The sequence below is a fragment of the Zea mays genome, chromosome 3 (genome assembly GCF_902167145.1).
Source record: "Zea mays cultivar B73 chromosome 3, Zm-B73-REFERENCE-NAM-5.0, whole genome shotgun sequence".
Classification (NCBI taxonomy): Eukaryota; Viridiplantae; Streptophyta; class Magnoliopsida; order Poales; family Poaceae; genus Zea; species Zea mays.
Window position 1 is genome coordinate 44,111,978 of NC_050098.1, and position 26,231 is coordinate 44,138,208.

The 26,231-nt window shown below is 45.2% G+C and overlaps 2 protein-coding genes across 3 annotated transcripts; one reads left to right on the plus strand and one right to left on the minus strand.

The window, feature by feature from the left end:
• Positions 1–14,730: 14,730 nt before the first annotated feature.
• On the plus strand, positions 14,731–16,841 carry LOC100383341 (uncharacterized). 2 transcript variants are annotated; one of them, XM_008674961.4, is made up of 2 exons: positions 14,731–15,364; positions 15,476–16,841. In XM_008674961.4, exon 2 carries the CDS (start codon positions 15,557–15,559, stop codon positions 16,595–16,597), a length of 1,041 nt encoding a protein of 346 aa, XP_008673183.1. In that variant the 5' UTR covers positions 14,731–15,364; positions 15,476–15,556; the 3' UTR covers positions 16,598–16,841. The 2 variants fall into 2 exon arrangements, with proteins under 2 accessions (XP_008673183.1, NP_001169469.1); NM_001175998.1 differs by having other exon boundaries at positions 14,880–15,052; positions 15,476–16,820.
• A 697-nt stretch (positions 16,842–17,538) lies between these two features.
• On the minus strand, positions 17,539–23,049 carry LOC542177 (PK protein). The gene is made up of 3 exons (NM_001111796.2): positions 22,638–23,049; positions 18,708–19,169; positions 17,539–18,628 (listed from the first exon to the last, which is right to left on the minus strand). Exons 1-3 carry the CDS (start codon positions 22,890–22,892, stop codon positions 17,816–17,818), a joined length of 1,530 nt encoding a protein of 509 aa, NP_001105266.2. The 5' UTR covers positions 22,893–23,049; the 3' UTR covers positions 17,539–17,815.
• Between the last annotated feature and the right edge of the window lie 3,182 nt (positions 23,050–26,231).

Consider the following 26,231-nt stretch of genomic DNA (forward strand, 5'->3'; position numbering starts at 1 on the left):
CAGACCTAATCTGTGCCGTCCAAATCAGATCCAACGGCCAGGACATGCCAGTACCGCTTCAGCTGCCCACTTCACAGAAAAGCCCTTATGTTTTTAAGATAACAACCCGCCATCCAGAGCAACAGCGCTCTGAGTCTCGGGAATATTTGTAGAATAACCCCTGCCTTCTCTGGGAATTGAGGCCCAGTCCAGGAATTAAATAAAACCGGAAAATAGATTTAGAAATTGATTTTGAGTATAAAAATAATTGTAAAACTTGGGTAATTCATAGAAAATTCATATTAATCCCAAATTAATCTGTTCCAATTCCTATAATTTTGTAATATTATTGTCTATCATCTAGTACCACTGTTTTGACATGAAAGTCACATTAAAATTTATATCCCATTTAATCTTGTACAAAACACATAGAATCTTCAGAAAATCATAACTCCTTCGTTTTAACTCCGATTTGATCCGTTCAAGTTGAGTTAGTCTCGTAGAAACGCGTAGATCATTATTATGCAGTATATACTTATGTTTGGTGTGATGTTAATTTTATCTATACCATGTTTGTTTGTATTGCTACGACTAGCGCGAGGACACGTGTCATCTGAAAAGCAAGTTGGTACCTGGAATCTCAAGTGCCAGGCAAGTTGTGCCCTTGATTCACTTTTGTTACCCAATAATGTTCTTTATAATCATCTACCATGCATAGGTTAATTTTGATGGGACCCGATAGGTCACCCTAGATTGTTTATCTCATTACCTTGTTCACCCCTGAATCACTTGGGTAGTTTTGCTATTGCTTTACATGGTTTTGGGATAATCATTTATTATATCTATGTTCCAATTCTTTTGTTATTCTATTTATGTTCATGTCAAGATCATTAATGTTAATTGGAACATAGAGCTTAACTTGAGAAACACGTGCCACCACAAGGGTTTATGGACGCCCTTGGCTGATTAATTAGGAAAGCTAGTGGAAGACTACCTTACCCGAAAGGGGCAAGGGCAGTAGGGGAGTTGCATGCAAGGAGGTTCTCGGGTTGATTTAGCTGCGATGGCGGTCGGACGGGGGATTCTTGCAAGTGCTCTTCCCATAAACTGTAGCGGGTTTTCGGAAGCTAGTGGAACTTTGTAAAGGCCTCGTAGTGGATCCCTAGCCATTCACCTCGGTAGTGTCTAAGGGCCTAGCTAACCCTGGCGACATGGGATACACGACTTGTGGGTAAAGGGTACAACCTCTGCAGAGTGTAAAACTGGTATACTAGCCGAGCTCACGGTCATGAGCGGCTCAGGACTCTCTGATGATTAAATTATGAAACCTAAATTCAATTTTGTCATTTGCATATGCATGGGTTTATTATTAATTTTGTTCTATTATTTTATTTAAGGTTTGGTATTTACTTACACTTAGTAACTGCTAATAAAAGTTTGACCAACATTAAAAGCAATGCTCAGCTTTAACCATTCCCTTTGATAAGCCTTACACTCCATGAGCTCCCACCTTTGGTGAGTTCATGTCACATTATTCCCCACGACTTGTTGAGCGATGAACGTATGTGAGCTCACTCTTGCTGTCTCACACCCCCCCACAGGAGAAGAGCAGGTGGTTCAGGAGGAGCCACAAGGCGAGGAGTATGATCTGATCTAGGTGGCGTTTCTCAGTTGACATTGGCGCCGGTGATCCTTAGTTCGTTTTATCTTTAGTATTTTATTTTGTAATAAGTCTTCCGCTATGTAATAAATACTCTGATGTTTTATGACATTTATCTCTATACACTCTGTTATTATATATGTTGTCTTCTTGGCGCATGTATGAGATGCACCTGACTTTGTTCCTTAAAGCCGAGTGTGACAGAAGTGGTATCAGAGGAAATGTTGACTGTAGGACGAAACCTAGATAGAAATGGACAAAACCCTTACCTACTTACCTTACTCTGAGTCATTCTATACTTATCTTATCTCGATCTTGTCTCACCTTTTGCTATCATACTCTGATTACTCTTACCTTATCTACTCTAAGACAAGATGAATTTCATACCTTGGAATCCTACATTTATAACCTTTTTAAGAGATAGGGGGCCAAAAAAAATAAATTAAAAATTATTTTCTCTATTAAAAAAATGTTGGTTGATTGTTCTGATGATCAATGCCTGATTTGCTTCTTTGATTGATTGAAATAGTATAGACGGGCATCTTAGCATGTACCACCATAAGGTAATGAATTAGCTTTAATAGGCGACACACTCAGCTAATAAATCCCCCAAAGTAACATGCCTCGTAATTACATGCCTTGTCTACAACTCTTCCTTTCTTACCCTGTGTTTCTAACCTAGATGGGCTACCCCTATAGTGTTAGAAGAGAGCACTATAGACGTGATCCTTGGTATGTCATGGTTAAGAAAGGCAAAGGCAGTTTATACACTGTGCTAAAGGAACCATAGAACTCACCAGTTCCAAAGGAGAAAGATTTCAAGTTAATATTGCAGTAACCACCTCATCCAAACGGGCAATGTTCTTTATACCTGAGGAGTTTATTGGAGACAACATCCGTGTGGTTAGAGATTTTCCGGATGTCTTTCCAGAGGAGTTGCCAGGGATGCCACCTGATAGAGAAGTTGAGTTGGTAATTGATCTTCTACCTAGAACTGCCCCTATTTCTAAACGGCCCTATAGGATGTCTGTAGAAGAGTTAAAGGAACTTAAGAAGAAGTTAACGGAGTTGCAAGAGGCTGGGTACATTCGTCCGAGTTCCTCACCTTGGGGAGCGTCAGTTCTGTTTGTACAGAAGAAGGATGGATCACAGCGGATGTGTGTGGATTATAGATCTCTTAATGATGTTACGGTGAAGAACAAGTATCCATTACCCCGCATTGAGGATTTATTTGATTAGATGAGAGGTGCTAGGATATTCTCGAAGATTGATCTCCGAACGGGTTATCACCAAGTGAAGATTAGGTCATCGGATATTCCCAAGACGGCTTTCTCGACCCAATATGGATTATATGAGTTCACAGTTATGTCATCTGGACTAACTAATGCACTAGCCTATTTTATGGATCTGAAGAATAAGGTGTTCATGATCTGGACAGATTCATCGTGGTTTTCATCGATGATATTTTTAGAGTGATAGTGATCATGAGGAACATTTGAGATTGGTGCTACAGAAGCTACGAGATAATCAACTCTACGCCAAGTACAGTAAATGCGAGTTTTGGATTGACGAGGTGTCATCCCTTGGACATATCATTTCTAATGGAGTGATATCAGTGGATCCTGCTAAGGTCAAGGAGATAGTGGTGTGGAGCATACCCACTATAGTTACGGAGATTCAGAGTTTCTTGGGACTTGCTGGCTATTATCGGAGATTTATTGAGGGATTTTCTAAGATTGCTAAACCTATGACTTCGCTTCTAGAGAAAGGAAGAGAATTTAAGTGGGACGAGAAATGTCAAGACAGCTTTGATCAATTGAAGAAAAGATTAATGTCACCACCAGTGTTGGTTATGCCAGACCTACAGAAAGGATTTGATATTTATTGTGATGCATGTGGCCAAGGCTTAGGATGTGTGCTCATGCAAGAAGGTCATGTGGTTGCCTATGCTTCTCGTCAGTTACGGAAACATGAATTGAACTACCCCACTCATGACTTGGAATTGGTTGTCGTTGTGCATGCGCTTAAGATTTGCAGACATTATATCATGGGAACCAAGTGCTAAGTGTACACGGATCATAAGAGTTTAAAGTATATATTCACTAAGAAGGACCTCAACCTTAGGCAACGCCGTTGGTTGGAGCTTATTAAAGATTATGATTTGGAGATTCACTATCACCCGGGCAAGGCAAATTTGGTTGCAGATGCCTTGAGTTGAAAGGAGCATGTTCATTCAGCTATTGTTGCCCAGCTACCCGATGAGATTGTTGAGGATTTCAGGAGACTTAACCTGGGGATAGTTGCTCATACTGAAGGAGTTACTATTGATGTGGAACCTACTTTGGAGCAAGAGATCCGCAAAGGACAACTTGATGATGCTAAAATAAAAGAGATTAAGGATCTGATTACTGAAGGTCGAGTTCCGGAATTTACGGAAGATGAGCAGGGCACTGTATGGTTCAAGGACAGGATGTGTGTTCCTGATATTGAAAGCCTTCGTGAGACTATATTGAAGGAGGCCCATGACTCGGACTATTCTATTCATCCTGGTAGTACCAAGATGTATCAGGATTTGAAACGGAAGTATTGGTGGTATGGATTGAAAAGAGATGTAGCTGCACATGTGGCTATGTGTGATGTATGTCAAAGAGTTAAGGCTGAACACCAGAGGCCAGCTGGACTATTGCATCCCCTAAAGATACCCGAGTGGAAGTGGGAAGAGATTGGTATGGATTTCATTACCGGATTGCCGCGCACCCAGAAAGGATATGATGCTATATGGGTGATTGTGGATAGATTGACTAAAGTGGCTCACTTTATTCCTGTCAAGACTACTTATAAAGGTTCTCAACTAGCAGAATTATATATGGCTCGGATTGTGTGTTTACATGGAGTACCAAAGAAGATCGTGTCTGATCGAGGTTCGCAGTTTACCTCAAGATTTTGGAGAAGCTTTCATGAGAATATGAGTATGAAGTTGAATTTTAGTACAACTTATCACCCTCAGACTGATGGGCAGACTGAAAGGACTAATCAAGTATTGGAAGATATGTTGAGAGCTTGTGCACTTCAGCATGGAGGAAGTTGGGATAAAAGTCTACCATATGCTGAGTTCTCGTATAATAATAGTTATCAGGACAGTCTGAAGATGTCACCTTTTGAAGCTTTGTATGGGAGAAAGTGCAGGACTCCTCTATATTGGGATCAGACTAGAGGAAGACAGTTCTTTGGGCCTGAACCGATTCCAGAGGCAGAAGAACAAGTTCGTATAATTCAAGGGAGTTTGAGGGTAGCTCAGACCAAGCAAAAGAGCTACACATATAATAGAAGAAGACCACTTGAATTTGAAGAAGGAGATTATGTGTATCTCAAGGTGTCACCACTTCGTGGAATGAGAAGATTCAAAGTCAAGGGCAAATTGTCCCCTCGCTACATTGGACCATTCTTGATCTTTAGAAGAGTTGGGGAGATGGCATACCAACTCGAGTTACCGGATAGTTTATCGGATGTGCATAACGTGTTCCACGTATCTCAACTAAAGAAGTGTCTCCGTGTCCCTGAGGAACAGTTACCGATGGAAGAGCTCAGTGTTCAGGGTGATTTGACTTACACGGAATACCCGATCAAGATTTTGGATACTTTGACTCGAGTTACAAGAAATAAGGTGATAAAGATGTGCAAAGCCCAATGGAGTCACCACGGTGAAGATGAAGCAACTTGGGAAAGAGAAGAAGAGCTTCGTATAGATTTTCCCCACCTTTTCCCTCGTTCTTCCTAAATCTCGAGGACGAGATTCTTTTTAAGGGGGGTAGGATTTGTAATACCCGAAAGTGTAAATGAAGAAAATAGAGTTGATTTCCTTATATGATTTGCCTCTATTATTTTGAACATGAGAATAACCACATTTAAAAAGTGAATAATTAAACAAATGACATATAAATAACCTGTGCATCATGGTGGAGTTTAAATGTTTGTGCATTCACTCATAGCGATAATGATAATAGAAATATGCTAATGACGAAAGAGGCATTTAACCTAATTTAGAAATTAAGATGTAGAGAAAAGAAGCAAAAATACCCTACAAAATAAAGAGAATAAATATACAAATAAATATATATACTTTTGTTACAAGATTTGAATTGGTACATTTGATATATGTGCAAGTTCACAACTAAATTTAAGTTTAAAAATTCAAAATCTAAAAATAGAGAAAAGAAAATAAAACATCACGTTGGGCCAGTTACCTCCCATTTCGGCCCATCAGCCCCTTCACCCACGCAGCCCACTTCCTCACCCGCGCGCGCGTTTTCCACAGCCAAACCCTAGCCGCCAGTCGCCGGACCACAAGCTCCCAGCCACGTACTTCGGCGCCGCGTTGACTGCTTGGCGGGACCCACGGGACTTTTGCCTCAGCCGCGCTCGCGGACTTCATCAAATGCGCGCGGTCGGGAATGGCCCCTGGTTCACCGGGGCTGGAGCATGCGACGAACTCATCCTCTCCGCCGATGCTTGCGCCACACGTCCACCGAGTCCACAGCGGCTCCCCGAGAAACCAGCGCGGGCCACAAAGCCGCATTAGCCGCGACCACTCGGCGGCATAAAGCCCTTCCCCACTCCGCGACCTCAGCCATAGCCGTGCGCACTGAACCGCGTTCCTGTGTTAGCATCGCCGACCGGAGGGAGAAAAGAGTGCCGCCAGGTGGAATCTAGGATAGCCACCACAATCAATACGCGCAAACGTCGTCGTTGGCTCCCTGGTGACTAGCGTGAGTGCGTCACCATCGCCGTGGGGCCTTCTCTTGAGGCTCTGTGGCGTCTCTGTCACCCCAGGGGCGGAAATTGCACCGGTGTTGGCGCCGCCGGTAAACCATCTCAAGCATCGCCGTCGAATCCAACAAAACTGGTATGGCCTTCCCTCCGATAACCCATAAGCATTCCCCGGTAGGGCGAGGATCGATTTGATTATGGAATTAGTGACCAAGAACCGAAATTGGGCGCCAACCTTGTCCCTTCACTGCAAATCCCGCCCGGTGCCATGGACCGGCCTCACCCTCGCTACCAGGGTAAAATTGTGTAGTCCCCTAGGATCGCTACACCCTTAGGGTAGTCAAGCACCTGCGTATTCTAGCTTTGTGCGATTGGACTCGCGGAATGTATTCCCGGCAACCTGCTTCGCCGTAGCCAGCTGTGGGTGGTGTCGCGCGAGCTCTAGGAGGAAGAAAGGCTTTCGTCCATTGGATCGATCATCAGCGGGCAGGATATGAGCAACGGATAGCGCTTTAGTTCATTTAATCTGGGGCGTTTAGAGCTGATCGAGTGGATAGGATTAAGTCAGACGCGCGGGCGTCTCTTGTGCCGTGGATCTCGGATCGGACGACCTGGATTAACTGGCGGATTTGGCGGACGTCAGACCTAATCTGTGCCGTCCAAATCAGATCCAACGGCCAGGACATGCCAGTACCGCTTCAGCTGCCCACTTCACAGAAAAGCCCTTATGTTTTTAAGATAACAACCCGCCATCCAGAGCAACAGCGCTCTGAGTCTCGGGAATATTTGTAGAATAACCCCTGCCTTCTCTGGGAATTGAGGCCCAGTCCAGGAATTAAATAAAACCGGAAAATAGATTTAGAAATTGATTTTGAGTATAAAAATAATTGTAAAACTTGGGTAATTCATAGAAAATTCATATTAATCCCAAATTAATCCGTTCCAATTCCTATAATTTTGTAATATTATTGTCTATCATCTAGTACCACTGTTTTGACATGAAAGTCACATTAAAATTTATATCCCATTTAATCTTGTACAAAACACATAGAATCTTCAGAAAATCATAACTCCTTCGTTTTAACTCCGATTTGATCCGTTCAAGTTGAGTTAGTCTCGTAGAAACGCGTAGATCATTATTATGCAGTATATACTTATGTTTGGTGTGATGTTAATTTTATCTATACCATGTTTGTTTGTATTGCTACGACTAGCGCGAGGACACGTGTCATCTGAAAAGCAAGTTGGTACCTGGAATCTCAAGTGCCAGGCAAGTTGTGCCCTTGATTCACTTTTGTTACCCAATAATGTTCTTTATAATCATCTACCATGCATAGGTTAATTTTGATGGGACCCGATAGGTCACCCTAGATTGTTTATCTCATTACCTTGTTCACCCCTGAATCACTTGGGTAGTTTTGCTATTGCTTTACATGGTTTTGGGATAATCATTTATTATATCTATGTTCCAATTCTTTTGTTATTCTATTTATGTTCATGTCAAGATCATTAATGTTAATTGGAACATAGAGCTTAACTTGAGAAACACGTGCCACCACAAGGGTTTATGGACGCCCTTGGCTGATTAATTAGGAAAGCTAGTGGAAGACTACCTTACCCGAAAGGGGCAAGGGCAGTAGGGGAGTTGCATGCAAGGAGGTTCTCGGGTTGATTTAGCTGCGATGGCGGTCGGACGGGGGATTCTTGCAAGTGCTCTTCCCATAAACTGTAGCGGGTTTTCGGAAGCTAGTGGAACTTTGTAAAGGCCTCGTAGTGGATCCCTAGCCATTCACCTCGGTAGTGTCTAAGGGCCTAGCTAACCCTGGCGACATGGGATACACGACTTGTGGGTAAAGGGTACAACCTCTGCAGAGTGTAAAACTGGTATACTAGCCGAGCTCACGGTCATGAGCGGCTCAGGACTCTCTGATGATTAAATTATGAAACCTAAATTCAATTTTGTCATTTGCATATGCATGGGTTTATTATTAATTTTGTTCTATTATTTTATTTAAGGTTTGGTATTTACTTACACTTAGTAACTGCTAATAAAAGTTTGACCAACATTAAAAGCAATGCTCAGCTTTAACCATTCCCTTTGATAAGCCTTACACTCCATGAGCTCCCACCTTTGGTGAGTTCATGTCACATTATTCCCCACGACTTGTTGAGCGATGAACGTATGTGAGCTCACTCTTGCTGTCTCACACCCCCCCACAGGAGAAGAGCAGGTGGTTCAGGAGGAGCCACAAGGCGAGGAGTATGATCTGATCTAGGTGGCGTTTCTCAGTTGACATTGGCGCCGGTGATCCTTAGTTCGTTTTATCTTTAGTATTTTATTTTGTAATAAGTCTTCCGCTATGTAATAAATACTCTGATGTTTTATGACATTTATCTCTATACACTCTGTTATTATATATGTTGTCTTCTTGGCGCATGTATGAGATGCACCTGACTTTGTTCCTTAAAGCCGGGTGTGACATATGGGTTGATTGCCTAGAGCTAGAAGCTTCATTCTTATACATAAAAGCATGATGGGAAACAGAATGAGACTTCCTAGCATGAATTCTCCTAATCTTATGCTCAGGATAACCAGCAGGATATAAAATGTAACCATCGTTATCCTGAGCCATGGGAGCCTTACCCTTAACAAAATTAGACAATCTTTTAGGGGCATTAAGTTTGACATTGCTTCCCTGTTGGAAACCAATGCCATCATTGATGCCAGGGCGTCTCCCACTATAGAGCATGCTTCTAGCAAATTTAAATTTTTTGTTTTCAATTTCATGCTCATTGATTTTACTAGTTAGTTGTGCTATATGATCATTTTGTTGTTTAATTAAAGCTAGGTGATCATGAATAGCATCAACATTAATGTCTCTACATTTAGTACAAATAGTAACATGATTAACACTAGATGTAGAGGGTTTGCAAGCATTTAATTCATCAATCTTAGCATGCAATATGACATTCTCATTTCTAAGATCGGAAATAGAAATATTGCAAACATTTAAATCTTTAGCCTTAGAAATTAACTTTTCATTCTCAGTTTTAAGTCTATCAATTGATTAATTCAATTTATCAATCTCAGCAATTAAACTAGCATTATAATTTTTAAGATTGACAATTGAATCATGACAAACATTTGATTTTTCAACCTTAGCAGTCAAATTTACATTCTCAGTTCTAAGGTTGGAAATGGTGTCATGGCAAATGCTAAGCTCTCTAGTCAAGTTTTCACTTTTTTCTATCTCCTGAGCATAAGCATTCTTTACCTTAACATGCTTTTTATTTTCCTTAATAAGGAATTCCTCTTGGCTATCCAAGAGTTCATCCTTCTCATGAATAACACCTATAAATTCATTTAATTTTTATTTTTGTTGCATGTTAAGGTTGGCAAAGAGACTAAGCAAGTTATCTTCATCATCACTAGAACTACCCTCATCACTAGATGTAGTATACTTGGGGGTGGTTCTAGATTGTACCTTCTTTTTCTTGCCGTCCTTTGCCATGAGGCATTTGTGGCCGACGTTGGGGAAGAGGAGTCCCTTGTTGATGGCGATGTTGGCGGCATCCTCGTCGGAGGAGGAGTCGGTGGAGCTCTCGTCGGAGTCTCATTCCCGACACACATGGGCATCGCCGCCCTCCTTTTTGTAATACTTCTTCTTTTCTTTCCTCTTTCCCTTCTCGTCGTCGCCCTATCACTATCACTTGACATAGGACATTTAGCTATAAAGTGACCGGGCTTACCAAACTTGTAGCACACTTTCTTAGAGCGGGGTTTGTAATCCTTCCCCCTCCTTTGTTTGAGGATTTGGCGGAAGCTCTTGATGATGAGCGTCATTTCCTCGTTGTCGAGCTTGGAGGCATCGATGGAGAGCTTACTTGTTGTAGACTCTTCTTTCTTCTCCTCCGTTGCCTTGAATGCGACGGGTTGTACCTCAGGTGTGGAGGTGGCGCCTTGCTCGACGATTTGTTTGGAGCCTTTGATCATCAACTCAAAGCTCACAAACTTTCCTATAACCTCCTCGGGAGACATTAGCTTATATCTAGGATCACCACGTATTAATTGAACTTGCGTAGGATTACGAAAAACGAGTGATCTTAGAATAACCTTGACCATTTCATGGTCATCCCATTTTGTGCTCTCGAGGTTGCGCACTTGGTTGACCAAGGTCTTGAGCCGGTTGTACATTGCTTGTGGCTCATCTCCTTGGTTGAGGACGAATCGACCGAGCTCCCCCTCGATCGTCTCCCGTTTGGTGATCTTGGTCACCTCGTCCCCTTCGTGAGCCATTTTGAGAACGTCCCAAATTTCTTTAGCCGTCTTTAACCCTTGCACCTTATTATACTCCTCTCGACATAAGGAGGCGAGGAGTATAGTTGTGGCTTGGGAGTTAAAGTGCCGAATTTTGTCGGCCTCGTCCGAATCGTAGTCCTTGTCACCTACCTTCGGTACCTGCACTCCATACTCAATAATATCCCATATGCTTTTGTGGAGTGAGGTTAGATGATGTCTCATTTTATCACTCCACATACAATAATCCTCACCATCAAAAAATGGTGGTTTTCCTAGGGGAACGGAAAGTAATGGAGTGTGTTTAGAAATGCGAGGATAGCAGAGAGGCATCTTACTATACTTCTTGCGCTCATGGCGCTTAGTGACGGACGTTAATTCGGAGCCGGAGGTAGAGGGTGACGAAGAGTCAGTCTCATAGTAGACCACTTTTTTCATCTTCTTCTTTTTGTCACCTCTCCGTTGTGACTTGATGGAGGAAGCGGATTCCTCTTTATGCTTGTGGTCGGACTCCCTCGAGTGGGTTCTTCCCGAGCTTGCGGACTTGTCGCCGCCGGTCATGATCTCCCTCTTGGCGTGATCTCCCGACATCACTTCGAGTGGTTAGACTCTAATGAAGTATCGGGTTTTGATACCAATTGAAAGTCGCCTAGAGGGGGGTGGATAGGCGGAAACTGAAATTTACAAACTTTAAGCACACTTCAAGCCGGGGTTAGCGTTAGAATAAAAGTTAAGTCCGGGAGAGATTGGAAAACAAATCAAACAAGAAAATAAAATGGATGACACGGTGATTTGTTTTACCAAGGTTCGGTTCCAAAGAACCTAGTCCCCGTTGAGGTGGTCACAAAGACCGGGTCTCTTTCAACCCTTTCCCTCTCTCAAACGGTGACCTAGACCAAGTGAGCTTTCTCCTTAATCAAACGGGTCACTTAGACCCCGCAAGGACCACTACAAACTTAGTGTCTCTTGCTTTGATTACAAGTCACTTAGAGAACAATAATGCGGAAGAAGAAAGCCAACCAAGCAAACAAGAGCACAACAAAACACAAATGATCCTCTCACAAGTCTAAATGCGCTAGAGTTGATTTTGAGACTTCGAGCGGATCGATCTCTTGGATTGTGTCTTTGGAGTGGTGTCTATTGCTCTTGTATTGAATGAGAAGTAGTGAATGCTTGGATTGTTGGAGTGGAGGTGGTTGGGGGGGTATTTATAGCCCCCAACCACCAATTCAACCGTTGGGGAAGGCTGCTGTCGATCGGCGCACCGGACAGTCTGGTGCGCCACCGGACACTGTCCGGTGCGCCAGCCACGTCACCCAACTGTTAGGGTTCTGACGGTTTCGACCGTTGGAGCTTTGTCATCTGGTGGCACCGGACAGGCACTGTTCACTGTCCGGTGCGCCTTTTAGCGGCTGCTCTGACTCTGCGCGAACTGTCCGCGCACTGTTCACGTTGCAGGCGACCATTGGAGTCGACCGTTGCGCTCGCTAGCCATTGCTCCGCTGGTGCACCGGACAGTCTGGTGAATTATAGCGGAGCACGGCATTAGAAACCCGAAGGTGAAGAGTTGGAGTCGATCGCCCCTAGTGCACCGGATAGTCCGGTGCGCCAGACCAGGGCACTCTTCGGTTTCTTTTGCTTCTTTCTTTTTGAACCCTAACTTCGATATTTTTATTGGTTTGTGTTGAACCTTTGGCACCTGTAGAATATATAACCTAGAGCAAACTAGTTAGTCCAATTATTTGTGTTGGGCATTCAACCACCAAAATCATTTATAGGAAAAGGTTAAACCTTATTTCCCTTTCAAAATGGCCTTAACCATATTCTCTAATTGATTTTGGTGCTTGATGACCATCACAACCTTATGGACTAACTAGTTTGCCTAGTCTTTCATTCATAGGTGCATAAGTCCACTCAACTCATTCTAAGTCAGAAACATCTCAAATCTGGCCACTAAGGGGTAAAACTTGGAAAATATAAAAAAATACCTAGTTTCACACATTGGATAAGTTGAATACACCCCTAGAAACCTTTTTGATACTACCTCCGTTCTCGAATATTTGTCGCCAGCTAGTTCATTTTTGAACTAAATAGTGACAAATAAAAAAGAGCGGAGGGAGTACAGCTAAGGAGATTGGATGGCTCAAGTTTACAAAAACACTCTTTTGTAGCCAGTTTGAGCAAAAACCAATTTCTAAGAAAAAGAGAAGAAAAGGTCCAATAAATGTTACTTAGACTAGTTGGATTGTAACTATAAATGTTTGTCTAAGTCATGGGGATGATTTTGAAGATAGTCAAAAAGATTTTGGAGAAGAATTGGACAAAAGAAGAAAAATCTAGTCTGTTGTCGGGGCCACCGGACCGTCTGGTGGCGCACCGGACCGGTTCAGTGTGCACAGACTCGGTCCGGTAGTATTTTTACTGAACAAGCTAGTCTCGGGAAATTTGGAGCAGCAGCACCGGACCGTTTCGGTGACACACCAGACCGTCTAACAAGGTTCAATGGTCACCTGCAGAAATCAGAATGGTCACCTGGCAAACCACTGTTCACGGTCTGTTGGCGCACCGAACTGACATTGTTCATGGTCCGGTGCACCACTGCGCAGTCAACTTTTGCGCTGAAGTTTCCAACGACTCTATTGAAACTTGGGATATAAATACCCCCAACCAGCACATTGAAGACACAAGAGTCACTTCAACCTACTACACATTAAGTGCAACCTCTCCACGCATTCAAAGCTAATTTCGCGCCGCATTTGATCCTATTTGCATTTAAATGGCTTAGCGGCAAGAGCAAAGAGATTTACGAGTTCTTATGCTCTTGATTTGAGCTTTCTTATTCTCACTTCCCATTCTCGTTCTCTTGATTGTAAAGTGAGGCAAGAGACTCCGAATACTTTGGGTGGAGATCCTTGCGGGACTTATTACCCCCGTGATAGTGAAGCAAACTCATACGGTCTCGGTGACCATGTGAAAGAGGTAAAAGGTTGAAAGAGACTCGTCCTACGTGGACTCCTCAACAATGAGTAAGTTCTTCGGAACCGAACCTCGGGAAACAAATCGCTGTGTTTTTGCGTTGGTCTCAATCTTTATGATTTGCTTATTTCCTCTCCCTATCTAGTTCTCTTGCTTGCAATCGTTTTGAGTTGGTTTCTAAAGTTATCTGCATTGTTTGAGTAACTCATAGCAAGAAGAATTTCTCTTCCGTACTCCGGTTTCATTAACACTCGTTCTAACGGTAACTTCGAGTGAAGTTTATGTTTAAAATTTATAATTTTTAAGTTTCGTCTATTCACCCCTATAGACCATCTTCAGTTACCTATTGGATGCTTAGCCTTGGGAGAGCATCCTCGCAATGATTTCTGACGAGAAGTAGAGAGAAACTTGCATGTTTCTCATTAAAATGCCATACAGTAGGACATCAGCCCACAACAATACGGCAATACATCGCTCATAGTTATAGTCCTACTGACACCCACGCCAGTAATTCCTTCCCGCGCCTCTAATTTGACGTTTGTATGCGCGTGTTTGTGGAAATGGACTTTTTATCCACTTCACGGTTGTGAGCTAAGATGCGATTACGAGCCTTTTTTCCATCAGCAAGGTACTGCCGTACTGGATTCATTGGATTTATCTGTTTCCGTCAGTTCATGTAAGAATCGTACTGTAGTTTTGAACGGTCGTGTACCTCCATTTTTGCCGGCCCACGCCAGCAAGGAGGCTGACCTCCAAAACTGAAGGACTCCTACAAGCTGACGCCAAATGGCAACACAGGCACACAGCCAGTGCAGCTTAAGTAAGGGCTGACATCAGAACTCTTGAGATACTATTATATCGATAAAAAAGAGAAAAGAATACATTTTTTTAAAAAAAAACTTTAGCTGAGGTGGCACCCATCAGTCCATCACCACTCCACGGCGTCATGGCTGCCACATGATGATCAGCGAGGCACCAAGCGCCTCCCTTTTCCCCGTTTTTCTCTTCCTTTTGGGGACCATCTATTTCTGGGCTGGCCGGAAAGCGAAACTGCCACCACCGCTGAAACTTTTATTAGCCGAGCCGAGCGAGCGTTCGAGGGCGAGGAGGAAATCAGGTGGGGGAAAACTTAAAATTAGAAGTCCAGCGCAATAATTGAGCAGGCAGGGCCCCTCCTAATCACTGCCCCTAAACATGTGTGCCGGGCCGAGGCCATGGTCGATGCAGGGAGGAGGATGCCGCCGCTGCCGCGGAGATTGATAGTACTAGTATAAAGCAGGCGGAGACAGCCGGCCCCTCTGGCCTCGCTGCTCCCCCTTCCTCCCCGTCCCCACCCACATGCCCTGCCTCCGCCCCGCCCCGCCCTGCCCAAGGTGATTGATTGATTGGTTGGTTGGTTGGTTGCTTGCTTGCTTCGTTTCATGCTTTCCCCTTGCTTTGCTGAGATCCAAAAGCTGAGACTCAGCTTGTGGATCCATCTGTTCTGTGCGCCTACTCGTATCTTATCGCCGCCAGATTGGGAGCGTATGTGCCTGCTATCTGTGGATCCATCTGTATGTTGTTTTCCTGATTGAATCGTGTGTTGGATGCCTGGTGGTTGACCTTGCTCCTAGTCTTTTGATTTACACGAGCTTTCGACGAAGCCGCGTCTGGTCTGTCTGCTCCATCACAAGAGCACGCAAATGGTTCGATCTGCCGTACCAGATGATTGCTGCATTCAGTGGGACGTCATGCACATCCACGATGGATTGTAGCGTCAGCACTCTGATCTTTCCTTGTCGATTTGTTTGTCGCAGCTGAGTTCCCCCACCCCCAACAAACAATTACTAGAGTAGCTGCATTGGCGGGGAAATTAAAGCGCTAGAAGCTCAGCAGCAATGGCGGAGCAGGCGGGCGTCGGAAGGTACTGGTGCCACATGTGCGCCGCGGCCGTTAGCCCCGCGGAGGGCGAGGTGGAGATGAAGTGCCCGTTCTGCCACAGCGGCTTCCTCGAGGAGATGGAGACCGCCCGCGGGGCCGCGACCGACGACGGTGACGGCGACGGCGCGGTGGCTCAGGTGCACCCCGGCGCCGACCGCCCGAGCTCCATCTGGGCGCACGCTATCCTCAGCACGGTCGACAGCTCCGCCCGTCGCCGCCGCAACCGGCGGCAGCAGGAGGCCGCCAGCGACGTCTACGACTGGAACGACCCCGAGTTCTCGCTGCGCCGGCGGCGCGTCACCGCGTTCCTGCGGCTCCTGCACGAGCTCCGGGACCGCCAGCTGCAGCGGCTGGAGTCCGCTGCCGGCGTCGCCCTCGAAGGCGACCAGCTGACCCCGTTCGGCCGGAGCCTCTTCATCGGCGCAGCCGGCGGCGAGCATGGCGTGGCGCTGGGCGACTACTTCCTCGGCCCCAGCCTCGACGCCTTGGTACAGCAGCTCGCCGAGAACGATGCGGCGCGGCACGGAACGCCGCCGGCCAAGAAGGAGGCCGTGGAGGCAATGCCTACCGTGGAAATCGCCGGCGGCAACGATGACGACGACGCGGCCAGCTGCCCGGTCTGCCTGGAGGACTACGCGCCCGGCGAGCGCGCCCGCGAGATGCCCTGCAGGCACAGGTTCCACGGCAATTGCATCGTGCCGTGGCTCGAGATGCACAGCTCCTGCCCTGTCTGCCGGTTCCAGCTGCCGGCCACCGACGACAAGAGCTCATGCAGCGGCGGCGACGGTGGTTTCGTCAGTGTCGATGCGGATCGTGAAGGCAGTGACAACGGCGGGGGTGATGGTAGGGCAAGCTCTCCGGGCAACGCCGAGCTAGCTGAAGCTGAAGAGAGTGGCAGGCGGTTGCCGCCATCCTTGCAGTGGCTCAACAGCCTGTTCTCGCCGTCGGCGCAGTCCTCCGGTAGCGGCGGCAGCAGTTCGCATCATTGGGAGAACTAAGCAATATTGCCATGGTTGCTGCCGCTTGAAAGCTTGGCCCGTTGGTTGGTCCCAATGTACATAGGAAGGAGCAGGAGCATGCCGGGTTGGTGCCATGTAAAAATCTGGAGCCTTTTTTCAGTTTGGCTCATGTTAATGGTCTCTGATATGTATCATGGCTGTAAAAAAGAACAGAAATGGGCAAATGTATGAACTTGCCGCGCTCTTGCGTGAACTGGGTGCTAATCATCGTCTTACTACTCAATTTTGGTTTTTATTAACAAAACTATAGTATTTATGATATTAAATGTCTTTATATTTTTACCAATAATATTTTTATAGCATACCTGTTTGATGTTATAGATTTTTATAATTTTCTATGTAAGTTTAGTCTAACTCAAGATGTTTTGACTGTCAAGAAAATTGAAATCGCTTATAATTTAAAATAAATTGAAATGGGTTATAATTTGAATAATTTAATCTTATGATTTATAGAGTTAAGATGACTCAGAATTTAGAAATAATGTTGATTATTTAAGATGCTTTGACTCTCGACTTAATAATTTAAAATACGTTTAAGTGACTTATAGTTTGAAATGAGTTGGGTTACAATTTAGACTTATAATTTGATATAATTTTAAATGGGTTGAGTTATAATTTGGAGAACGAGTTGGGTTATAATTTAAAACGGATGGAGTGGTTGCTTTTGTGAGGTTTGAGCTACACATGTTGTCGCCTGTTTGATTTTATCCAAAACTAGCTACATAAGCAAGAGCTACGTACAACTATGTAGGCTACGTTTGAGTTAGTTAGAGGTTGCCACACAGTGTTGACTTGTATCAACTCGATGTTTGATGATCATTAAAATCAATATATTCTTGTAAAAAAACTAGTTGGTTCAATAGCACTAGGTAGGTAATAAATTGATTTCGCTGAACCAAACAAGAAATTTTTTTTTGCCAAACGAAATAAAATCAACAAGCAAGCATGTGAAACAAACATAAAATTTTCAGTACGATAAAGTTGCAGCACAGCTGCAAATTAATTAGCTATAGCAGTTGATAAACTGTTTAAATCGCTAATATCTAAACGACAAATTCCCACAACCTTGTAACACCAAGGTGTACCAGAACGCAAAGTCTGTATCTTTGGCAACAGAAAAGCTGTGGATACGCTGATGTGCGTAAGCAGCCTCACAAAAATTCACCAAGCAAAATGGTGTCCCTCACCCTTGGACCCCTACTTCACAGTAAGAAGCTTGATGACGGATGAAATCCCGATGCGGTGCAGGGCCACAACGGATTGATCGGTGTTGCATAGCCCCATCGTCTTCGCATTTTCAATGGCAAAACCAATAGCTTCGTCAGTGGCTTCGTTGTCAAAGGCCTTGGCAGTGGCGGCACTCAGCATTGGGATGACACCCCTCACAATGAGGCTGTGCCTTGCCGGACCCTCGTCACTGCAGGCCCAGTCGAACGAGTCTGTCTTCAGCTCAGGAACCACAACGGACAGAATCGGCATGGATGGCCTATACTTGGCTACAAGCCTAGCAGTAGTTCCTCCCCTGGTCAGGACCAAGATAAGTGCTGCCCTGGCAGAGTTTGCTGTGCGAACAGCTGATGATGCAAGGCTCTCCAATGGACTCATTGGAATTGGAGCTGAAGCCATGATTGATTTGAAAATAGCAGCATGGTCTACGCAAGACTCTGCTTGCAGGCAGATCTTAGCCATAGTCTGCACCGCCAACTCTGGATAAGCCCCAGCAGCAGTCTCACCACTGAGCATAACACAGTCTGTGCCATCAAGAACTGCGTTTGCAACATCCGTTGCTTCTGCCCGAGTAGGGCGAGGAGACTTGATCATAGATTCCAACATCTGGGTTGCAGTCACAACAGGCTTGCCTTGAATATTGCACTTGAAAATCATCACCTTCTGTGCAAAGAAAATCTTCTCTATAGGAATTTCCATTCCTAAATCACCTCTTGCCACCATAAAAGCATCAGAGTTTGCCAGGATATCATCAAAGTTAGCTACTCCCTCTTGATTCTCAACCTGCATGTTCAAAACAATTATAACCTTGAATTTGAAAATCTACTAGTTTGAAACCCAAAAGAAAATGCTAGAACCATACCTTTGACATCAGCATTATGGACTTGGCATGCTCACCAAGTACCTTCCTAACCTCCACAAGATCCGAACCCTTCCGAACAAATGACAAGGCAATCATGTCAATCTTGTTTGGAACACCCCATTTAAGGATGTCCTCCTTGTCCTTGTCTGTGAGTGTGGGGAGATCAACAATAACTCCTGGAAGATTAACATTCTTCCTCTCGCCAAGCTTGAAAGTGTTCTCACAGCGGCAGCGAACCAAGCCTTGTTCTTTATCACAGTGAAGAACAGTAAGAGTGATGGTACCATCAGCACACAATATGACACTGCCTGGCTTCAGATCAACAGCAAGCTTCTTGTAGCTCATTGATATCATTTTCTCATCACCCTGAATGCTATAGTCTGTAGAAATTGTGATTTCTTGGCCTTTTATCAATTGAATAGGCTTCCCATCTTTCAAAAATCCAGTTCTAATCTCTGGACCCTGCAATATATATCAGTACATGCAATGGATATGAGGCCAGTATACATTTGCATAGCACAATTATGTTTCCAGTACTGTTTCTACGTACATGGGATAATCCACGAGTCATACAGCTAATGAAATATAAAGATGACAATTATGTTTCCATTTCATATTATCAAACTGCTTACACCAAGATGTGCATACATGGAAAATTATTATTAAATATATCATAATAGAATGTGCAGATTATTTGCAGGAAGTTGAAGTCAAGATGTGTATTCCAACTAAGAAAGAAAAGAAGACCACAAACTGTATTTCGAACCATCCAACCATGCATACTGCAAGTTTCAGCTTCCATATACAAGGATAGCAATCCTGACACCTCTTATTTATCAGGACATTCTAAATGTAATTTAGATTTGATAGGGAGGCATATTATAGTGAACGCAAGCAAACATTTCGACATGAATATATATACTTTCAGTGGCTGTTTGCTTGGGATCCCTAGGAAACCTGCCAGGCACAGGCAGTGCTCCCAGGCGCACAGTTTCATCTGTCTGGGGTCATGATCAATGCCTGGCAGATCCCAACCAAACAGACAAATAGTCCCTCACCACACCCATTTGCAGTACTGTTCATGGCTCGAGTTTGATCAGAATATTTACTTTACAAAGAAAATGCAAGAATGTGCAATAACAGCCAGTAAGATGAGTCAAACAAATCCATGCAGTAGTAGTAGAGGGTAATTATATAATATCTAAGGCAAAGTTAATCATAAATGGTGCTCCCAAAAATTATTACTTTGGATCAACTTTGGTAACCCAACCATAGAGTTTTTTTCAGAAAGTGCTGCTTAATCTTTTATAACTTGTACTATGTCAGGTTTGAGTGTAAAGACATAATGCACATTTTTGGTTCAAAGGTACAGGATAACTAAGAGGGTTAATTGGTTGTTAGAATAAGTGCATTAGATAAAATCCCATTTGGTTGGGACAGAATGAGGGAATGCAAGTTGGAATTGATTGGCTGGTCATACGAGGTAATGTGCTCTCAGTTCAGAACTTCAGACACTGTCAGCTACACAAATTTCTTCACATCTGAATTATTGGGCTAATATCTGCTGATTGAAATTGATATAAATTGGGTGCTGCAGATGCATGGTTTGAGATCAGGGCTGAATAGACAAACAGTATATGTTCTAAGATAATAATAATAATGCAAAGAATATGACAAGTGTCAGTACTCAGTAAGGATATCAAACAAAGGGTGGTCAAAGGGATATTTACGGTATGAATTTCAACCGATATGCTGTATTTATCGCCATTTTCCCTGCCTGAATAACAAATACAAAGTAAGACCTCAAGGTTTTGCAGGTTTGATCTGTTCCAGGTTTCATGTAGGAACCAAGCAACTAGCTGAGGTAGCCTTCCCTCAAGATGACAAACAAACAGAAAAAACTTCCCTCAAGGTGACCTAAACACAAAGGGAGCTAGATAATACCTGACAAGACTAGACCAGGTTAGACATTGATTGTGATTACTAATATGTTTGTCTGCCCTGCTGACCATGATTGACTGCTCACATAAATTCAGTGTGGCTTGATGGTTGTGCTCAATGGTTCAAAACAGATTAGAGGAGCAAGTACAGATGGTGGATTGAAATGTTTTGGTTGACTCATGGATGCTACAAGGTTGAAAGCATAGGACAGTATAGGGTGTAAAAGAAAATTAACGAAAATACCAACATGCTTTCATCAAGCTTAAGAGAACTTAATAAACCACACCAAAGATAGAAACAAGTTGTCTATTTTAATCACCCACAGATGTCCTGATCAGGTTTGGTGGAAGTTTCATTTGAGTCTCACCAGCTAGTACAAACAAAACCACCCTTTGTGCTTCATAATAGCTTAAGGCTATCTCCAGCAGATTACTCATCCACAACTCCTATTTCAAACTCTACACTGTAAACAGTGAACATTGTTTTGCACAACTATATGCACGATGCTGGCCATAGCATAACTATACTAGGCAAACTACCCAACCAAACATTTTACCAACTCGCTAACATTATAAAAGATTCTATATCACAAAGCCTAAATTGATTTTACAAGCATGTTTCCATTTGAGAAAAGATGGCAAACAATTATATACAAGAATTACTGAGTGACTGAGATCATTTTATATAAAAACAGTCAAACTTTGTTACACATTGTCTTATGGAAAATTGCTCATGTCCTAGATGCATGACAGGATAGCATGAAACGGGCCTCAGCTGAATGATAGTGTCAAGGACCTCAGCTATGCTACCATATTCAAATCAAGTAATGGCAAACTCACACCAACATATTTGACTTAAATCATTTTTTGTTCCATATGTTGCTTACTTCATATTATTGTGTATAAAGCACAGATGCATCATTAGTGCATCCACAATCACTAAATTATGCCTCTTTAGATAACTAAAAATTTCCACAAAATACTTAATAATATCAGGAAAAAAACAAAGAAAGAAAAGCAAAAAAAGAAGACCAAGGATGGAATAATTCTGAATTTTCCCTTTTCCTAACATCATTTCATTTGTCGATTAATCACAGTTACATTTTCTTCCATCATTTGAATTGAAGATAAAAAATCAAAACAATATTGTGATCAGTTTTCATTATCACTTTCAGATAATTATAACACTACCAGACTTTAGCAACCCAGGTCAAAAATAGACCAGAACAGAAAAAATTCAGTTATTAAGACTGAGACATAGAAAGGGCAAGTAGCCGTGGATGAGGACCACAGGCCCACAGGCCACAGCCAATGGTGAAAGGAAAGGGACAACAAGCCAAAGGACGAGTAACTCCATCCTATTGCACAACTCGCATGTGAGCCAAGCTACATGCTGGTTGCTGGACATTAATGCTTAGATGCTCAGAGATCTGAAGTAGTCGCCAATTGGTCGTCCACAGTTGGCAGCTGACAACCAAATTAGCCTGTAGTACTAAAGCAAGTACTAGCAGGCACAAGCAGCCAGTTGCTTTTCTGGTAAGGACACGGGACAACGCGATTGGTCGGGATTTCCGCCAATCCGACCCAGGAATCAAGAACGTCCAAAAGAACGTCGGCGCCGACAAAAGGGAGTAGAGATCACATCTAACGTCAGATCCCTAAAAGTTGACCATAGGAACTGAAATTGTGGTTTAACCGTCACAGGAACTAACCCAGCAACCAAGATGGTTCGTATCCCATGTGGATTGGATGGGATTGAAAAAATTTATGAAAGATTTTGACTTGTTCGGGATTGAAACCCACTCAATCCCACCCAATCCACATGATCCACCCAATCCACATAAATTGAGAGCAAAAAGAACAAGCCCTAAGTGGAGCAGACGGCACAGGAAGGTAAGGAAACAACACCGTATCGCAGATCGCGAACCGTAGCACGAGACCGCGGGGATTGAGAAGGAAGGTAAGGAGATTGCGAGGGCGGGGGAAGGACCTTGGTGTCGAGCATAACGGCGCAGAGGATCCCGGTGAGCTCCATGGCGGCGTGCAGGTTGTCGAGCGTCTCCTGGTGGTACTCGTGGGAGCCATGGGAGAAGTTGAAGCGCGCGACGCACATCCCGGCGCGCAGCAGGCGCGAGATCATCTCGACGGATCGCGACGCCGGGCCGAGCGTGCAGACGATCTTGGTCTTAGGCCGGCGCCGCGCCACGGGCTCCTCCCCCCACGCCAACTCACCGCCCGCCGCCATCGCTAGATCTGCGCAAGCAAAGGAGAGGCAGGTGCTGGGATTCGTTTGGCTGCCTCGCCCCTTCCCCTTGTTTCGCTTTTGGACTGCGCGTTCTTCTTGCCCTCCAAGAATGAATGGGGGCGGCGTCGAGAAGGATTCTTCTTCTGTGGACGGAATTAAGGGAGGGACCGAGAGAGGGATGGGAAGTTATAGGCAGAGAAGAGAGGGACAAGTGGGCCCGCCTGACCGCGTGTCTGCTAGGGACGGGCAACCAAAACCTTTTGCGGTCAAAACCATGGGGGGCAGAGCGCAGTTCGGTTCCCACCGTATGCGCGAAATCCGACGGGGCAAAGGCGACCGAGGCTAGTCTTGACTTATTAGTTGGCATTAGCTAGGACTATTTTCAACCGTATTTTACATCTCTATATCTCTTATTTACAGATTTTTAAAAAATATTTATTTTTAATATCTTATTTCTCTCTAAGTATGTTATTTATATCTTATCTTTATATATTAAATATTTATATTAAAGACTGTTGATACCCTGTAACTGGGGTATTCACACCACTACCTTAAGGAACGGTTAACCCTACCAAGACAGGTCCTGGTCTGACGCGTGTAAGGGGCTTGAGTTGCATGCGCCAGGTCGTCAGACCCCTAGCGAACGAAAGCCCAGGGTTTGCTTGTTGTACACAACCTCGGAACTCGCACCTCACGGTGGCAGGGGTCTGGAGTCGCCATGTTGTCCCTTGGCCCATAGCTCAAACCTTCGTCCAGATGGAACTCCCTATCAGCAGCCACAATACTCGCATTTATTGTAGAGTGGCTGAAGGGTGCACAACGGGCTACAAAGTGTGGCAGACTGACAAGACTGCTCACGCGTTACCAAGGAACACGACAGTTCACCTGTATCGCATGCATACAATGCCTACTCAAACTAATGCAAGCTACAGAGGCGCTTATCTCGTCCGCGTGAGCAACGCCATCATGAAGCGTCGTTCGGCCACTCGATACTCCCGTTGTTGTGCAGACCAGATGTGACAACACAAAGATATAAGATTGGATCCTTCACGCATTAGTACATCCAGCCCAGCAGTCAGCACGGTGGATGGTTGCCAAGGCAAACCCGAGGTGATAGGAAGAACACACCTAGTCATGGAGTCAGCGCGATATCCGGGGAAGATCTTAGCCCACCAATGCACTTATAACTCCAAGAGATATGTATTTAATATAGGCACACAGGGCCCACTTGTCGGGGTCCACCATTCTTGTGCATGTTCCCCTTAGACTATAAAAGGGAAGCACATGCTATGCAAAGGACACAGGCAGAAATGCACATTCAGACTCTCAATTCTTAAAGCAATACAGTCCATAATGGATGTAGTGTATTATGCTCCGGCGGTCCGAACCACTCTAATCCTTGTGTTCTTGAGTCCTTCAATTGATCATGCAAATCCTTGAGCCCCCTCCTCATCTTAGGATTAGGGCAAGTGCATTCCGCCACCCGATCGGAGGATCTCCCTTCCGACATTTGGCGCGCCGGGTAGGGGGAAAGGTGGTATAAGTTGTTGTCTGCTTTCCTCCGCTCGGCATGATGGTCTGAATGGTTGAGCACTTGGACGCCTCCTTCGACAACCACCAAGGTGGTGAGGGGGAGGCGTCATCTGCACCAAGGGTTTCACAACCCTAGGTACATGGGGCTACTGCGCAGCAGCACTCCCGCCCGATGCTCGGTGTTGCAGCGCAACCTGCGTAGCAACACACACTAGAATCAGCATCTAGGGCCTCATCGCGCGCAGCCCCCGAAGGAGCACTAGCGACGGCATGGGTGTTGCTCTGAAACTCCTGGACCGGCTGTTTCAACAGGAGCAATGAGGCAGTGATGTGACAACGTTGAGCGTCTCCTCAACATAGCTGAGAAGGCATCTGGCATAGCCAGAATTGGGTCAGCTCATCAGCTCCACTGTGAGGCATTGGCATTGTCGGTGTTTCGGACCCGCGAGGACCGTCAACCGACAAGTAAATTTGTTGCTGTGTGTCCCTGCCCAGATGGGTTGATGCAAGATGGAACACAAGAGGGAAATGAGGCTTATGTTATCTCGCACCGGGGTGCTTGTAGTAGGGGTTACAAGCGTCGTGAGGGAGCGAGGGCGAGAGCGAGTGGGAGAGAGGGAGAGAGAGAGTCCCTGCGTGTCTCCCCGTCTGCCCCCGACGTCCCACGTTGTCCACGACGTCCAACTTATGTCCACGACGTCCAACGTGTGTCCACGACGTCCAACGTTGTCCGTGTTGCAACGTCTGTCCACGACGTGCCTTAGGAAGGCCCTGGACATCCCCTTTTATAGATACAAGGAGATGCCCAGCTGTACAAGAGGGTATAGCTATGTGCTATCGTGGCTGGCGGAGAAGCGCCTTGAGCCCTATACACGAGCTAACGTGGCCGTCGGAGAAGTTCCTTGAGCCCTGTAGAAGCACAACTGTCGGCGCGGTGTGGATCCTGCTAACGTTGTCTTGCTTCCGTAGGGGGTTTGAGAGCAACCAACGTCATGGGCGCACGCGAGGAACCATCATTACCTGTTACCGGAGTGACCTTAGATGGGACACCGGTCTTGTTCCTTCGTAGCCTGAGGCAGCTAGCTAGGAGTAGGGTAATGATGTATCCCCTGTAGCGTAGTCGGTCCGAGGCCCAGGTCGGGCGAGGCGGAGACTTCTCCTGAGGTCGAGGCTGGGCTCGGGCGAGGTTGTGACTCCTCCCGAGGCCGAGGCTGAGGCCGAGGCCTAGGGTCGGGCGAGGCGGAGATCTTCTTCCGAGGCCGAGGCCTGAGGTCGGGCGAGCCGGAGCTCCCTGTTGCGCCCGAGGTCGAACTCGTGGGATATCGTGACTCAGTTTTATCCTGGTGGTTGGCACAGTTGCCGGAGCGGGGCGAACAACGTTGTTTTCCCGTCAGATCGGTTAGTAAAGGGGCGAAGTGACTGTGGTCACTTCGACCTTGCCGACTGAGGCACGCGTGTCAGGATAAGGTGTCAGGCGATCCCCTCATTAAATGTGCATGCGATACGGTCGGCTGGTAAGGCGATTTGGCCAAGGTTACTGCACGACAAAGTCTGCCCAAGCTAGGCTTCAGGCAAGCCGAGGGTGCGCTCATCGCCTGAGGGGACTCTCGGGCGAGGCGTGAATCCGTCCGGGACTACTGTTCCCGCCCGAGGCCGAGGCTGGGCTCGGATGAGGTCGCGTCCCTCGGTAGATGTGGCCTTGACTTGAACTGCGCTTTATCAGCCATGTATGGTTTGCTCTGAAGATGTTTTTCGGTCGCGTTTAGGAGTATTGGGGGTACCCCTAATTACGGTACCCGACAGTAG